We start from the raw sequence: 17,062 nt of genomic DNA, 5'->3' as shown, positions 1-17,062 counted from the left end.
TTTCCCAGGGCAAACCCACTGGTCCTGCCTTTCCCAGCCTGCCTCCTCCACCAGTCTCCTGGGAGCTTCAATGACATCACAGGAAGAGATCATTGCACTTTGGCTTTTTCCACTTTAGATATTTTCAGCAGTTTTCAGATTTTTCCAAAATTGATCTAGTGCAGTGGTTCCCAGACTTCTTCCACCGCTTGTGCAGGGAAAGCCCCTGGTGGGCCGGGCCGGTTTGTTTACCTGCTACGTCCGCTGGTTCGGCCGATCGCGGCTCCCAGTGGCCGCGGTTCGCTGTTCCAGGCCAACAGGAGCTGCTGGAAGCGGCGCGGGCCAAGGGATGTACTGGCCACCACTGAACCTGCGGACGCGGCAGGTAAACAAACTGGCCCGGCCTGCCAGGGGCTTTCCCTGCACAAGCGGAGGAACAAGTCTGGGAACCACTAGTTCCATCTAGTGAGAGAGTTTGGGCCCCAACATCATCCTCCACTGCCTAAGCCCAATGTCATGATAGCCCAGGGCTGATCAAAACCCTCGCACCAGATCTCTCTGGGAGCTGACCCAAGCGAGAGATAGGGGGACTCTCCAGTCTCACATCCAGGATGGGGGTTCTTCCTCAAAATCTAAGTGCTGCAGTCTCACAGATTCGATGAAATGTATTGGAACAAGGGACGTTATTCCAATTCCTGTTATCATATGCATTTTGTTCTGCCGACACATACATGACAACACAGTTCTCTTTGGTGTGATGACTGGGTTCCCCAGGCCTCCAGAACCTGTAAAAGAGAGAAGCTCGTGTGTTAGAGATGCATCATTATAAACATTGCAGTGGAAAGAGTTGTAGCTGGCGATGATAAGAGGAGAAGGAGAATTGCAACAGTTGAATCAGCCACAAACACTCCTCTTCTTCAGTACACTGTTCTCTAAAATTCATTCATAGCCTCTATCCATGTTCCCTTTGTAAATCTTCTCTCTATTAGACCAGATATAGTTAGTTCCAGTCGTGGGTAAGGTGCTCTCTCTCTCTCTCTCTCACACACACACACACACACACACACACACACACACACACACACACACACACACACTACTTTGTATACTAACCCTGGAACTATGTGGAGGATGGTAAGTGGTCTCCATCCCAGGAAATACTCACGCTGCAGTATTGTTATATGGAGTCCCATCCACCCAGCGCCACTGTCTTTTCTTCTCCTGATCAGTCAGACCAATACAGTAATTCCTTCGTTGGTGGCCTGTAACTGTTCCATTTACCCGAGTGAAGATGAAATCCTGGATTAAAATAAAATAAAATCTCCACCAGGTGCAGTCCCTGGGCAGACAGTAGGAGACGGGGGTCCCTGTGGGGTGTGGTGGTGCTGGATGTGTAGGATGAGGAAGCCCAGGACTGAATGAACACAGAGCCCAAACATCCTCTTCAGGGCTACACTCTGAGTGCCCAGAGGAGCCTGAGTCTCAGCAAGTTACCTGCTCAGCTCTTGTGTTGATCACCACCAGGTGGGAGCCCATCCCTGTGCAGTTCCTCTCACTGTCATCCCAGGTCATCAAGTCTTTCGAGAAGTAGTAGCAGCTGGCCTGAAAGGGCTTCCAGCCCATGGGACAGCACATCCAGACTCGCCCTGTGGGAGAAAAAGAGAATGAATCACAGAAAATAAAAATGGAAAGGACTTGGTAGGTGATACCCAGTTCAGACCCCAGGGCAGTTCCATCCAGTCCATCTTCATTCCACACATATCTGAAGCAATGGGGACTAACAGAGACCTTCATGGTGAGGAAATGATTCACGACCAGCAGCCTGAATTATTTTTTCTCCTACTTGGTCTTTTTTACACCTAATTCTTCCCCCTAAATCCCTCCTGGTCAGTTCTTTCCCTCACTGTGCTTGCCCCTTGGAGGCACTGGTAGACCATTAACGCACACTAACTAGTTCTGTGCTGGATTGTTTCCCTTCCTGCTTCTGCGCTTGCTCTGGCAGACTCTCCGTTAGTGTCTCCTCCTTCACCTTCTCCCCCTCTGTCCACTTCCTTCCTCAATGGTCTTCTATTCTACCTCTGCACCCTATCCTTGCCTGACCTCATCCACTCTAATCGCTTCATGTGTTGTCTCTTCTGTGAAGACTCTCACCCTTACCAGCCATTCGATCCCACCGCTATCCATTTGACCCCTGAGCTCTGCCTGTCCTTTCCTCCCTCTCTCCATCCCTACTGCCAATTCCTCAGCCCATCTCTCTCTAATCTTGACTACGGCTCCAACCCCTGCCCCTGGTCTCCTCAAGTTTCATATTGTGTCCCTCAAGTCCATCCAGCTTGCTGCTGCCATTCCATCCCCCGACCCCTCCCACTTAAGTGTCTTCATTGGCTTTCTGCTTGTGTCAGATTCAAACGCCTCACCTCACCTTCAAGGCCCTCCACAGCTCTGCCCTGTCTCCATCTCATCTATAGTGGCTTCCTACTCCTGCATTCAGCCACTTCAGCTTATCTCAGTACTCTCCTGACCGTTTCCCATAAGCTACACTGCAACTTTTCTCACTATGTCCTCAATACCTGGAATAACCTCCTTGACCCCATGTGCTCCTACCTCAAATCGCTCCTCAAAACTCATTCCTTTCAGTCAGTCTTCCATCACTGCCCTCTCTCCTGACATCCTCTAATTTGTAGTATTATGGTGGAGTGGTAACAAAGGCATACTTAAGGTTGCCTCAGAGAATTGTGCTATGTGGGAAAAGAATGGGAATATTTGCAAAATGGTTTACTACAGGAAAAACCTGTAACACACAAAATAGGGGTGCAGAAGGGCTTTTTATTTTCTGTCCATTTGGAATTTGTAGGAGAGTAATGTACTTTAAAATATTTCAGATATAGGAATGTTTTGTTATTGGATGCCTGGTGTCTCCCCTTTCAAAATAGCCTTTTGCAAGAGTACAGATGGAGCATTTACATTAAACTTCCTGCATAAAGACATTTCCTGTGTATATCTATGAATGGATACACTTCTGTGTATATCTATAGTTTACACAAACACCACTTTATAGTTTTCCATTTTGGAATTTCAGAGAAAAATATTTTTTGCTTCATAACTGATGTGAGCTGCAGCAAATTGGAAGCACTGCAGTGAAGATATGAACGTATCTACTAACCAGCAGTGACTTATGTCACTTATGTCACAGCACTACTAGGCAGTGACTTATGTTTGTACCTGATGTTAGGAGAATGTGAAGCAAATAGGGTAAAGACCGAACAATAATAATCTTGCTTCTGGCCTTGCTTTTAATTTAAACAGGCTGAATAAGCAAGAAAGAGAATGTAAGTGAAAGCACAAGGCTGCCCCACGCAAAGTGAAAGCCTTGCCTTTCAGTAACAAGAGAAGACAAGGGGACTGAATCCAGCAAGGGGTTGCTATGGTAACCAAGCAGCTGGAAGGTGGGAAGGTGTAAGGAAGAGACACCGAGTCTGCGAGAGAGTGACCATGGCCAAAAGTAACCCCGCTCCTTACCCCTCCCATCAGGTACGAAAGAGGTGGTATTATCACCCTCAGACTCAAGACCCCCCAGAACGGAACATGACCATATATTGGAAGGGGTTGGCCCAGGGGAGGGGCACTACAAGTATAATTAAGAAGAGGGGGGAGAAGAGGGAACTCCGTCGGCGTGCGGACCTAGGGCTTAGAAGAAGAAGGGGTTCTATCGGTATATAGAACTGTAGTTGGGGGAGAGGAAGAGGACAGCTCTATTGGCGTATAGAGATAGCCCGACTGGTGTGAAGGGCTTCAGAATGTGCTTGCTTGTTTAGCCCCAAGAAACCCATCACATTGCCTGCAGATTGGACTCTGGACTGTTATTTTCCAGCGAACCGTGTCTGGGAACAGAGAGGGAGGAGGGAGCTGGACCCCTGCCAACACATGGATGCAAATTCATCAGATTCCAATGACCCTATTGATTCTAATGTCAACACTGACTTCAGCATTGCCTGTTTGAAAGCACCATATTAACTAGTGAGGACATTCTTTACTACATATTATCCTCCATCTTTTATGTCTGACAGCAGATTTGCCAAGTTGCAGTGGCTACATTTAATCAAATACATTTCTTCATAGCCGAACCTTTACTGCAGCTGCTGTGTTCTTCACTATCTTGGCATCACTCTTTGCAAATGGCATGTTTTGATGCCATTTTCCTCAAATGTTGAAAAGTTAGAAAATAAATAGGTGATATCAACATGCACACTTCTTCTGCCTGCACCTACAGAGAACTTAGCACATCTTACCTATTACCATCTGTGACAAAGTGGGAATGTTCTTAATGTTTTCTCTGAATACTGTGTGGGTGCCTCAGTTTCCCCTATGCATTTCTTAAGTATCTAGGTGGTGGGATAAGGGTGTGTGATTGTTGCAGAGCCCTAGAGGGCCAGTGTGATGCTGTCTGCACAGAGAATGGCCAACACCCTGTCTCCTGGTAACTGATGGCCTGGGCCCCTCCTCCTCCACAAGGTGCCAACTGAAGGTGTTGGAGAACAAAGCGATCAGCTGGCCTCCTGGCCCGGGGAAAGAGACAGAGAGGAAAGAGACAGAGGCCAGAGGAGGGGCTGGAGGGAGTTTCAGTTTAGAGCTGGCTGGGGAAATGGAGGGAGGCCCAGAACTGGGTTCTGGGCTCCCTAACCACCCCCATGATGGACCTGACTGAGGAATCCTATTCTCTGTACCTACAAGCTCTGTTTTAGACCATGTTCCTGTCATCTAATAAACCTTCTGTTTTACTTGCTGGCTGAGAGTCATGTCTGACTGCGGAGTTGGGGTGCAGGGCCCTCTGGTTTCCCCAGGAGCCCTGACTGTGCGAATTCACTGTGGGAAGTGCACGGTGTGAAAAGGGGATGCTGAATGCTCCAAGGTCAGACCCAGGAAGGTCGAAGCTGTGTAAGCTTCTTGCCCCTGGAGACAGTCTGCTCACAGAGAGGAGGCATTCTCCCCCAGAGTCCTGACTGGCTTCGTATGGAGTAGTTCCAGAGCATCACCCAGGACTCAGTGACACCGTCTGCCATCTACAACATATTGATTACACCCAATGCATCATAAACTACCATACAGTTCTGTATTAACTCTGGTATACGTTGGAGGACACATTTTAAAAAGATCTGTCTTTGTAAGACTCGCTTCCTTTTCAGGATTTCTTTGAAGAAAAGTGAATAACTTTTAACCTGTGTCTCCACCTTGTATAAGTTACCATACAGCCTGAATCCTGACAGATGTTCCAAAAGGAGACATATGTTGAAAGTTTTTCTTTTTTTCTAAGATATCCAGAAAGAGACCCCACATCTTAAATGACTGAGTTATACTTTTATCATATGTCTCCATAGGAACAGTAAGTCTCTAAATATTTTATCATGTAGATCTTTGACCATACTCTCACTTCCTCAGACGCCCACAATTGAAATTGAAATGTGTTGTACACAATTTATGTTGTACACTCACCAGATGCATTATTACTACACTCAGCAAGTACATATGTTAGCAATTTACCAGAAACAAAAGCTTTGTTTAGTGACAGGTAAGACAGCATCCAGACACCCCATTCACCAGCCCAGAATCTAAAAAGCATGGAAATAGCAAGTTATGGGAAACTCTCAGTCATCTCAGCAACCTGAAGGCAGAGTAATTTCCCAAATGCATGGACTGTGTCAGTCAGATATGTCAATCTGTTAATACGCTAGCATATGAGGTCACTGATAAAGTTTTGTGCTAGCATGTGAGTTTGATGAAGTTGGGGTATGTGTTGCTTTTCTGTACCTGTTGGAGATGGCAGCAAAAGCCTTTTGCAGTGTTGGGACTGTTATCCATGAAACATGAAAATAGCAAACAGTTCATGAGAGTTCCCCCTTAACTTCTGACTTCCATGCTTTTAAGATTGTGCTTTGGTGGGGTTTACCTCAATGCAACCTTAACTGTCACTAAACAAAGCTTTTCTTTGTATTAACATGTATGGTGCTCACATATGCTGTTGCTGACTGTAGTAGTAAAAGCCTTACATTTGAGGAGTGTACAAAATATACTTTATATCCCACATTTTATTTTATATTTCAGACCTTACAGGAAGTCAGAGTATATTCAAAGATCTACATGAGAAAATATTTCAAGACTTAGGGTGAGATCCTGATCCCAGTGAAGCTGAGGGTAAAACTCCAATTCACTTCAATGGGATCAGGATTTTACACTTGGGGTACATCTATACTGCCCTACAGAGTTAACCTGGGCTTTTACCTGGATTTTAGACCAACCCAGGCCCCCACCCGCCACCATCCACACAGAAAAACCTCTGATCTGGGTTTGGCAGAGCTTTAAATCTGGACCAGTGTATCTGGCTGTGCAGTGGGGTTTAGAATCCAGGTTCCACACTCAGTAGGGCTGGAACCTGTCCACTTTTCATTGAGGACACAGGCAAAATGTGTTGATAATCCTCCAATACCTTCCTACAGTTCCCCCAGAAGGAAAAAACAAATTCTCCTGAAATTGACCCAGTTGACTGGGGAAGTGTCCTAGAGCATCTCAGCACACACAACCATGGGATATGGCCCCAGAGAAACATGGATAAGTGCAGACACTGTGATGACACAATAACTCAGGTTTGGCTATACAGATTCAGACTAGGCTCACACCCAGGCTAGGTTCACCCCTAGACTGGCTGACCTGGATGCGCAGATTCAGGTGCTGAGCACCCAGGCTACCTGCATGAAGCTTCTTACTGTTTTTGTGTACAATCATGCTGAAGTATAACTCCTTCTTTTAAGATATGGTTCTCTTTTTGGATTTCTTTGGGGGGAAATAACTTTTTAACATATGTCTTCTTGTAAGTGTGTCCGAGTTCAAGTTACACAGCAGTGGCTACAAGAAAGAGACGTATGGTAAAAGTTATTCTCTCAAAAACAGAGAAGTTCCATCCCACAGAAAATGCTGATATTTTGACATCTGTTTCCATCCCAAATCAGGATGAAAAATCGACATATCAAAACTTTTTGTGGAATGAAAAGTTTTGAAAAGATGTGATTTGGAAACTTCAAAATGTTGTGTTTCAGTATTTTTGACTGAAATGAAACGTTTTGACATCCCCAAATCAAAACTTTTCATTTCAATTTTCCTGATGGAAAATTCCACCAAAATCTATCTTTTCTCATGGAAAATGTTTATTTAGATGAAACTTCATTTTCTGTTTGGAAAATATTTAGTTTGAAATTTTTCAGTCAGCCTTATTATTCTCTTCTATTCAAAGAAATCCCCAAACAAAAGCATATGTTAAAATAAGAATATATATATTTAACATAAGTGTCCTTGTATGTATGTCAGAGTTAAGGCTGATGGTAGTGTATGAAGCCTTGGGTGGGAATAAAGTGTTGTGAAAGGAGGACAGTAATAGGTAAGAATCGGTAAGCTTTTTTACCTGTGTGGGTAGAGAAACAGAACTGTGGTTGTTGATCTGAACCATTTATTTTCTAACTTTTCAGGGTTTGAGGAAAATGTTCTTAAAAGTAGAACAGAACAACTTTAACATTACATGACATTTGTTCTGTGAGAAATTATCTCAAACAATGAAACATAAAAAACTAGAACTAATGAGAGAAGCACTTAACATTAAATCCACCTCATGATCTTTCATTGGTATAAAGTTCATCTACATCTACTCCCTCCACTGCTCTTTATTTATTGTCTTCCCTAAGGTTTAAGACAGATATGTACTTGGGGTGGCTAGCCGCTTCTACTGCTTTTGCTGCCACAGCTACATTTCTATTTATAGTGCACTAGCTCAGTCAAAGCTAGCATGGGTATGACTCCTCAAGCTGGAAATTACAGCCCTGGCTCCAGTATATCACCATATTTGGGGTCGGGGAGGAATTTTCTTCCAGGGCAGATTGGAAGAGGCCCTGGAAGTTTTTCGCCTTCCTCTGTAGCATGGGGCACGGGTCACTTGCTGGAGGATTCTCTGCTTCTTGAAGTCTTTAAACCATGGTTTGAGGACTTCAATAGCTCAGACATAGGTGAGAGGTTATCGCAGGAGTGGGTGGGTGAGATTCTGTGGCCTGCGTTGTGCAGGAGTTCGGACTAGATGATCAGTTCTGACCTTAATAAATAATAATATCTATGATATATATACTCTTAGCCAGTGAGCTTCTTAGAGCAAGGACCTATCACTTGATTGGTTTTCAAGCATCGTGTGCACCTAAGGTGTTGTATAAATAAAAGATGCACATCTCTAGGTAGTTATCACTTATCCAATCAATGGGAAGCCTATGTAGTGGTAACAAAAGAAGTGGGTAAATTAACTTAACCTAAACCCTATATTCCCCAAATGAGAAGTGGGTAAACTCAATTTACCTGCATTTACCCTCAACTACAATACTGTGCCTATGCGTTTATCTTATTCTTTCCTCAAAAGTCAATCTCTCCACACCTCTTATGTTATTTGCTGTTAATTTAGGTCTGAATGTTAATCAGGCCCCAGCCCCAGAAAACTGACTCTGGGGTCTTTTCTTCTCTTTTAGTGTTATTGACCTTTCCCATCAGGTTCTTCTTCAACACAGTTTCTCTTCCTGAGATACTGCCTCACCATCTCGTACTCTTCACAGCTTTGATTTGTCCTTAGGCCAACCTGGGTAACTGTAAAGGAGAGAGAGAGAGAGAGAAAAAAGAGTGGATAGAATATTTCCCTCCTTCTTGCCATCTCTTCCATACATCGTGACTTCTCCTGGTGTTCACCAGGGACTGCTTCGCTTTTGTTTGTTTTCTTGTCACAAATGCCATCGCAAACCTCCCCAGGGAGTAGAATAGGGCAGCTCTCTTGAGTTCCCTCTGTTATCTTGGAGGCCCAAGTGCACACTGTCATAGGGACAAATTACCCTGGTCTAGTTGAGGAATAGAAATTATTGATGGGGTAGGAGGCTGTCTACCCAGGTGCCAGCTCAGGACAGGGCTGCAGCCTAGTTCACTCATATGTTAATAGAAATCAAAAAAGTGTTAAAAGATAATGTGGTGTAATCAGGCCCATTCACTTGTGTGTTAGTCTAGTTCAAAGGAGATTGCAATGGTATTGACTTCACTTATCTATAACCTGTTGATTTAGGATGACCAGGTGTTTGGTCTTTGACTGGAACATCCAGTCGAAAAGGGATCCTGGTGGCTCCGGTCAGCATGGCTGACCAGGGCGTTGACTGTCCAGCTGGCGGTGCCATGCAGCAGGGCTGGCAGGCTTTCTGCTAGCCACTGCATCACAGCTCCCGGGAAGCAGCCAGGATGCCCAGCTCCTAGGCTTAGGGATGTCAGGGGGGTCCGTATGCAGGTGCAGCTCCCATTGGGCAGGGCAGGGCAGGGGACAAACTAGCGAGCCTAGCAGTCGGCTGTTGAGGGGTTGTGGTGCGCGTCTCTCCTGCTGCTGCTGGCCCACTTTTTTTCCTCACGCTCCTTCTGTGGCTGGACTCGAGCTGCAGTGTGTGCCCTGCGGCGAACCGCGGCCTGTCACCCCATTGCCGGCACCCAGGAGTTAGAGGTAAGTATCCCTGTCTCCGAGTGCTGGGAATGGGGCTGCTCCCCCACATCCCCCTCACTGCATCCCTCCCCCCCCCCAACCTCCCTGGGTCCTGATCCCCCCATCATTGCATCCCTCCCTGTCCCAATGCCCCTGCACCCCCATCCCCCTCACTGCATCGCTCCCCACAACCTACCCTGCCCCCCACCCCCTGTCATTGCATCCCTCCCTGTCCCAACCCCCGCATACTCCCATCCCTCTCACTGCATCGTTCCCCACCCCAACCTACCCTGCCCCCCACCCCTACCCATCCCAGTCCTGTACCCCTTATAGCACTCTCTCACCCATCCTCTCCACCTCCCAGAACCTCCCCCCCATGTCCCCCACCCCCCACAGCCCTGCACCCCATTCACCTCCAGACACTGCTGCACTCCCATTATGATCCTATACACTCCTGTGCCCGCCACATACTCAAGCACCTGTAGCCTTCTGTCTCCCCCTGCATCCCCATTCACCCCCCATACCCCTTTCTCTCTCCTTCACTACCCCTTCTCACCCCCACGCTGCTCTCGTCCTTGATCTCTTTCCCTCCTCATTCTCTCACCTCCAGCCCCCGCCCTCCCAGCTAGGTGTCTCTGTGTGTGCATGCATGCATTGTGTGTGTGTAAGAGACTGTGTGTCTTTGTGAAGGGAGGTGTGTGTATTGTTGCATGTGTGTATACCGGTGTGAATAAAATTTGCAGCCTAACTCTTTGACTTTTATTCCTTTTGCTGGCTTGCACACAAAAAAATCGATGACATAAAATATGTGTGTATTAATTTCACAACACGTTTTTAAAAGAGAAGGGAACGCTAAAAGAAATGTATTATTTCTTAAAAAGTGAATGTTGTTGACTAGTAATTGCAGAAGAGCCAATGTATCATAGATTTCTCCCCACCTTTGTCTAGCTACATATAAACTCTTTGTTGCAGACTCTCTGTTTTTATGTGTATGTCCACCACCTACCACCCTGGAGCCCTGCTCTGAGTTGTGGTCTCTAGGCACTAAACAACAATTGTACTAATAAATAATGTGGAAGTATATGCGTTAGTGCATGCTAGATGTGTACACATGAATACATGTGTGTATCTGCACGTACATGTGGGAGTCAGTTTCTACAAATTTATTTATATAGGTATCTGGACAGGTGTGCATTTCTGTGGTTGTGCTCTATGGATTTATATTTGGGCTTCAGGAGTGGGCCTTTAATAGACCCATTGCAGCTGTGATAATGTGTGGTCCTAATTCCACACATAAAATTACAATAACTTTAGTGAACAAAAAACATGGAGCTGGTTACGAAAAATGGGAAGAGGGGAGGGAAGGAATCCTGAAAATCTTTGTGAAATTTCATTTTTTAAAAAATTATCCTTTTTGACTATTTTGTGGCCAGCTAGCGACCTGTAACAAATAAAACCTGAACTTAGCATAATACATCTGTCAAAACAATAAATATGCCTGTTTGGGCCTTGCAGTGCAAATGAGCATGTGAGTGAGGGTGGGGGAGATCAAGCAACAGAGGGAGGGGGGATGGAGTAAGCAGGGGCGGGGCCTCAGGAAGAGGTGGGTCAGTGGGCGGGGCAAGGGTGTTTGGTTTTCTGGAATTAGAAAGTTGGCAACCCTAATTGCATTATGTATAACCCTGTAAATTAGTTAACCTTAAATCAAAAGTGTGTGTTAGTATTAAGATGAGAATGTACTTCATGAAAACTAATGAAGGATTGTTATTGACTATTATATTATCTTTTGCATTATGTATATCCTTGTCATTAAATTACCCATCAAACGTGATAGGAGCCTTGGAAATATAAATGAAGAAAGTTGCTAACTTCAAACAAAGGCCATTGTGTTCCACAATGGAAATTCACAGACTCAGTTTGCATTTCTGACTCATTATAACCCACATGGTTAGAAAAACTGTTAGCTTGTCTTCTGTGAGAAGAAGATATAAATATGGATTCAAAGAAGATCCTGTATCTCTGACTGTTTGGGCTCTGGTAGGAAAGTGTACGAGATGTAAAATAGAGATCCTCAGACACAAGCTGGGTACCCCTGAAAAGACTTTTCGGAAACTGGCAGGTTATTACATCAACTGCTATCATTTGGATTTACAAACTTTGTAAATGTATTTTACTTATTTTAACCTCTCAGTAACTCTCATTTCTTTTTCTTAGCTGATAAATCTTTAGTTAGTGTACTAGAGAATTGGCTGCCAGCATAGTCTTTGGTATGAGATCTGGAACACCAATTGACCTGGGGGTAAGTGGCTGGTCCTTTGGGACTGGGAGCAACCTGATGTGGTGTGATTTTTGGTTTATATGACCGTTATCACTAAGTCCAGTTTGTCAGGGCGGTAAGATTGACTGGAGAGCCTAAGGGGAATGCCGTGACTCCATGGTAAGACTGGTGTAGTGATTCAGGAGCTCACATTTATTACTGGCTTGGTGAAATTTAATGATAGAATATATCACCAGTTAGGAGTGTCTGCCCTGTTTTCTGACAGCCTGGCCTGAGATTGTCACTCACAGTTGTGTGCCACTCCAAACAGCATGACATGGGGAAAAACTTATGAGGTCACAGCTTGTCCATCCAATCCCCCATCCTCCCTTGGCAGGCCCATGCAGGACTGTTCCTTACAGTATAATCTCCAGGTTTGTCAGACCCAGGTGATGGGGTTTCCTTTTCCCTTCTTTTCAGAAGACTCTTCCACAGTCTAACCGGCCTCCTCACAGTTAGGAAATGTTTCCTGATCTCCAGCCTGCATTGACCATCTTTTGTCCCTAGTTGTGCCCCTCCCTCCTTAAATAATCAGTCCATTTATACTCACCAATGAGGGCGATGAGGAGAGAGATAGCCAACAGCAGCAAGAGTGCAGCAATCAGCCATGGGAGCCACTGGGTGTGCTTCTGGGGTGCACTCTGGGATATTCTCTTCTCTAGGTGTGCTAAAGGTGAAGAAACTCCCAGCCCCAGGACGGTTAGTTCTTCTCATATCAGCCCCTGTCTGTTAGGGTTCTGCAACGAACTTAAAACTTTCCTGAAGAGCCCATACTCTGGACAAGACTAGACAATCATGAGCAGCTGCTGCTGTTGCTGCCCTCTAATGACCCTTATTCAGGAGTTTAACATGTTCTTAGGGATGGGAATAAATTGGAACATTGGGTCTGACTCCTGACCTCTCCAAACTCTGCAGAAGATCAGATTTAGATCCAAACTCTATGTCTCCAGCCCATGTAATGAGCAAATATTTGGATTCCGGTATTAGGGAGTGAGGGCCTAGCAGGAGGTTACGGGTTCAAGGGAGCTTTTCACATCTCATCAGAGCAAGCCCAGTGCTGCTAAAGTTCATGTTGCTCTCCAGGTGTCATTTGTCTCAGATGATCGGAGCAAGGAGTCTTTGAGGAGTTCTTAGGATACCCTGCACTCCCTCTTAACGTGATTCTAGCTCCTATTCCCCTCTCCCCATGATTTTGGATGCGGTGGGTGGTAATGTAACATGTAGGGTGACCAGATGTCCTGATTTTATAGGGACAGTCCTGATATTTGGGGCTTTTTCTTATATAGGCTCCTATTACCCACCCCCCCACCCTCTGTCCCGATTCTTCACACTTGCTATCTGGTCACCCTAGTAACATGTAATGCATCAGCAAGTGGACTGAAGGGAGGGGGATAGATGGTAGCAGTAGGTGGGAAGGGAGTGTTAAGGAGAAGGCACTAATTAGTGTCCTAGCAGCCCCTTCCATATCTGCTGAATCCAAGCCAGGCATTGAGGAGACTCTGTGTGGTGACATTAGGTATCCCAGGCTGTTAGTCTGGGAGCTCAGGGTCTAGCAGGTTCACTAGAAAATCCCCTTTATATTCATTGTTCCTGAGTCCCGTCTTCTTCGCTACCATGAGGGACCCCACAGATGCCAGAAGGGTGAGAGAGGTGGGAGGGGGTAGCTCTCACACTGAAAGGGAAGGAATGGAGGGCACTCCCTGAGGGACTGGCTGCCCCAGGTGGCAATAAGCAGGAACACTTTGGGAATATGGGAGTGTGGGGAGAAAAGGGAGGACACTTTAGGCAGTTGTGCTGTTCACAATTGCAGGAGAGAGGTAAAGGAAGTTGAGTTCTGCTGTTGAGGGAAGGTCCCTTGAGTGGCTATAATTATTATTAGAACCAGAAAGACCCAGTTTCCACCCGAAGGCTGAAAGGCTCCAGAGCACATTCCCTAATCCCACTGAGCTAGCCGGTGCCTCTGACTTGGGGCTGCGTGGGAACCAGTGTCACAAAAATGAACCGCTCCATAGCCCATCCCCCAAATAGCTTGTTATTTACCTGTGGCCTCTGCAGGTGGTGGTGCATTCTTAAACTTCACCTCGGCGTAGGTGATCTCCGACGCCATTCAGAGACTGTGTGGCCTGTGTCTTTATATATTTATAGTTCCATCACATTTAAAAATTGATCTTTTAATTCCCTAGAGCCAGAGGTTTCAGAGTAGCAGCCGTGTTAGTCTGTATCTGCAAAAAGAACAGGAGGACTTGTGGCACCTTAGAGACTAACCAATTTATTTGAGCATAAGCTTTTGTGAGCTACAGCTCACTTCATTGGATGGTGACACTTGCCAGTCACTTCCCCTCAGGAAGCTCTGCTACCTCCTCCCCCACCAGTGAGAGGAGGAGAAGCTGGGAGTGGAAAGCCCCTAAGAGGAGCTGAAAGATGTTGGAGACAGAGATACACCCTGGACAGCTCTTGGGCTTCTTCACCCAGAAACCCAGACTCAGGTTTCCAGAAACCCATGAAAAAAGAAGGGAAAACAGGAAGCTCATGGCTGAAAAGGAAGTTGCATCCTCACCCCTAACAAAAATGCACACTTATCTCCCAGCCAGCACAATCTCTTTTTCTTTCTCTTTGCACGTTTCCTTTTTCAATTTTTCTTGCTCTCTTCTCTGAGTCTTTCCTTCTTTCATTGTTTTGCCGGTTGTGACTGCACACCCTCAGCTACATGAACAAAATCACCCTTTGCTGACAATGTGTAACGTCTGCCATAACCTCAAGTGCAGCCAAGGACAAGTGGTCAGCACTGGTTGAGACACTATGGTTAAGCCCTGCCTCTCAGACAAAGGGCAAGATGTGAACTAGTAGTTTCTCTCCATCCCCAGGAGTTACAGTCTAGGCTCAGTCTCTCAGGGCTTATCTACATAGGAAAGTTTTACCAGTTATACTTGTATAATTATAATTAAACCGTTGGTATTGCCCCAGTACAATTCCCCATGAGTATACCCTTATTCTAGCCTAAGGGTAGCGGTTTTTGAGGGGGTTGCAGGGGTTAAGCTTAAATCCCTTACAAAAAGAGATAAGATAAACTAGAGAAAGACGCCCTTAAACCAGAATAAGAGTGTTCCCACAGGGAATTATACCAATGTAATACAGCACTTTAAATTCACCTCCCACCTTATTCTGGTATAATTTACCGTGGAGACAGGCCCTCCTTTGAAAAATCTGCCCTCTTCCTGTGCCTCCTCACATCAAAGTATTTGAGTCTCTAACACAAGGGGGCTGAGTCTTTTTCCTCTCCTCTTCTGGTAAGTATGTCTGTAAAATAGCATGAGTCAGTGGCCATAACTGTAACAGTTTGTGGTTTTTTCAGAGGTTTTACAGTCCCTGCTGCTCACACAGCACTTGTGAATATTTATCCCAGACAATAATGATGAGAAATAATAACTATTCACTGTACTGCTTTGCCCTCGTCTACATGGCAAGTACAACCAGGCTAGAAGCCCCAGTCACAACGGCAACTCCCAATAGAGTTTCAGCAGGGCTCCATCTTAATTGGAGGCTTGTCTCCAGGAGAAAACTGCACTGGTTTAAATAAATGGGGTTTAGATGCCAGTTTAGTTAATTTGGTGCAACGCCCTGGGTGCTGACACTCCTATTTCTATATGAAAGTGTCACACTGATTTAGCTTAGGACAATTCCTTACTGACTGGCATGCCATTGACTGACAGCCCTTGTCATAAACCACAATAAAAGCCTCTACACAAGGGGGTTGCACCAATTTAACTGAGTTACTCTAAGACTTCATGTGGGCCTCTCTAAAAAGCAATTGTAAAAATGGCCCCTCCATGCCCTACAGACCTGCTCCCTGTGTGAGTTCCCAGTCAACCTACTGAATTTACATGTTTGTTGCCTTTTACTCCTGTTAGTCCTGCAGAGAACAGTACAGCTCAAAGAGAGAAGTAGAGTCTGTTCCTGCCTGTGCATCATCATCAGAGTTCTTATTTGCTATGCAATTCTGCCCTAAGTTACACACCCAGGAGACACAATGAGGGTTGTGCAGGCATCCTTGAAGGCAGAATTTGCCCTTCAGAATCTTAATAGCAGTGATGATGAGTGAAGAAGAAAGAGCCCAGCTTAATTCTCAGAGCCCAGGGGGATTTGCAGGGATGGACATTAGAAAATATATCTATCTATATCTTTATTTGGACTCATTAAGAGACAATGAAGATCTATGAATCCTTGTGACAGGGTGTGCCAGGTCCTTTGATGCCCACTGATAGAGCCATCCCTGACCTGCCACACCCTGTCCTGCCACACCCTGTCCCAGAAAAGAATCAGAGAAGGTGGGTTCTCCAGACCTGCCTAGAAAGGCTGCAGGGAAGCAGCCAATCAGAGCCCTAAAGGCTCAGTTAAAAGGAGCTGCAGGGGCTAAGCAGGTCAGATGCTGGCTGGGCCTGGAAGGGTGAGAAAACCTGTGAGAGACCCTGCTCAGAGAACTTCAGCCCTGAGGTAAGGGTGAAGAGGAAGGGGCCATGTGGGAAGTGGCCCAGGGAATAGCAGCAGCAACTATGAAAGGAAGTCACATGTGGCTGCTAATTGTAGGGTCCCTGGGTTGGGATCTGGAGGGGCTGGGTCCCCCCACTGGCAGAGTGGCCAAAGCCCTGACAAGGGGAAAAGCTTTGTGTAGTAGCACAAGGCTGGGATTTAAAGGGCTCTAGGCTGGGGCCGAAGACCCTGCAGAGGGCTAACCATTTGTTGAACTTTGTTACCTTGGGGACTGAAGTGAAATGGGTGACTTGGCTGGAGAGCTGGGGACATCACAGGACTGCTAAAGGCAAAGAGTTTCCAGGGAGACAACCTGAGGGCACTGCTCCATACCAGGGCAGGGGTGGACTTAAAGTTAGCCCAGAAGGGGCTGAGAACTGAGCCCAGAGACAGGGCTGTAGATACCAACCAGAGCACAGTGATAGGCCCTGTTGGACTTTTGTTACCCTGGAAGGGGCTTTTTTACATGGTTTGACTGTGTGTGCCTGGACCAGAGACCCACCTGATAATGTTAACCGCTGACAGAGTGGGTGTGAACTTGCACATAATTGACAGGAGGCACTGATAAGGTGAGTGTCCCCCATCACAATGCTGAAGACCATGGGACTCCACAATGCCCTTTTTATAGCACAGTCCCCAGAGAAGGGAGGGAGAAGGAGGCACATTGCTATTAAGAGTAGCTTGTTGTTTTGCAATATGTATCCTTTACC

At 45.9% G+C, this 17,062-nt stretch overlaps 1 protein-coding gene across 1 annotated transcript; it reads right to left on the bottom strand.

Annotated features, from left to right (window-relative positions):
• Positions 1–467: 467 nt before the first annotated feature.
• Positions 468–14,054, bottom strand: LOC125623521 (C-type lectin domain family 4 member D). Its single transcript, XM_048823050.2, has 6 exons — positions 13,866–14,054; positions 12,376–12,492; positions 8,539–8,643; positions 1,474–1,625; positions 1,145–1,278; positions 468–764 (listed from the first exon to the last, which is right to left on the bottom strand). The coding sequence occupies exons 1-6, from the start codon at positions 13,930–13,932 to the stop codon at positions 605–607; spliced, it is 735 nt and encodes a 244-aa protein (XP_048679007.2). The 5' UTR covers positions 13,933–14,054; the 3' UTR covers positions 468–604.
• Positions 14,055–17,062: the final 3,008 nt, after the last annotated feature.

Source organism: Caretta caretta, chromosome 1, assembly GCF_965140235.1.
Source record: "Caretta caretta isolate rCarCar2 chromosome 1, rCarCar1.hap1, whole genome shotgun sequence".
Lineage (NCBI taxonomy): Eukaryota > Metazoa > Chordata > Testudines > Cheloniidae > Caretta > Caretta caretta.
This window is presented reverse-complemented; position numbering and strand designations above follow the sequence as displayed.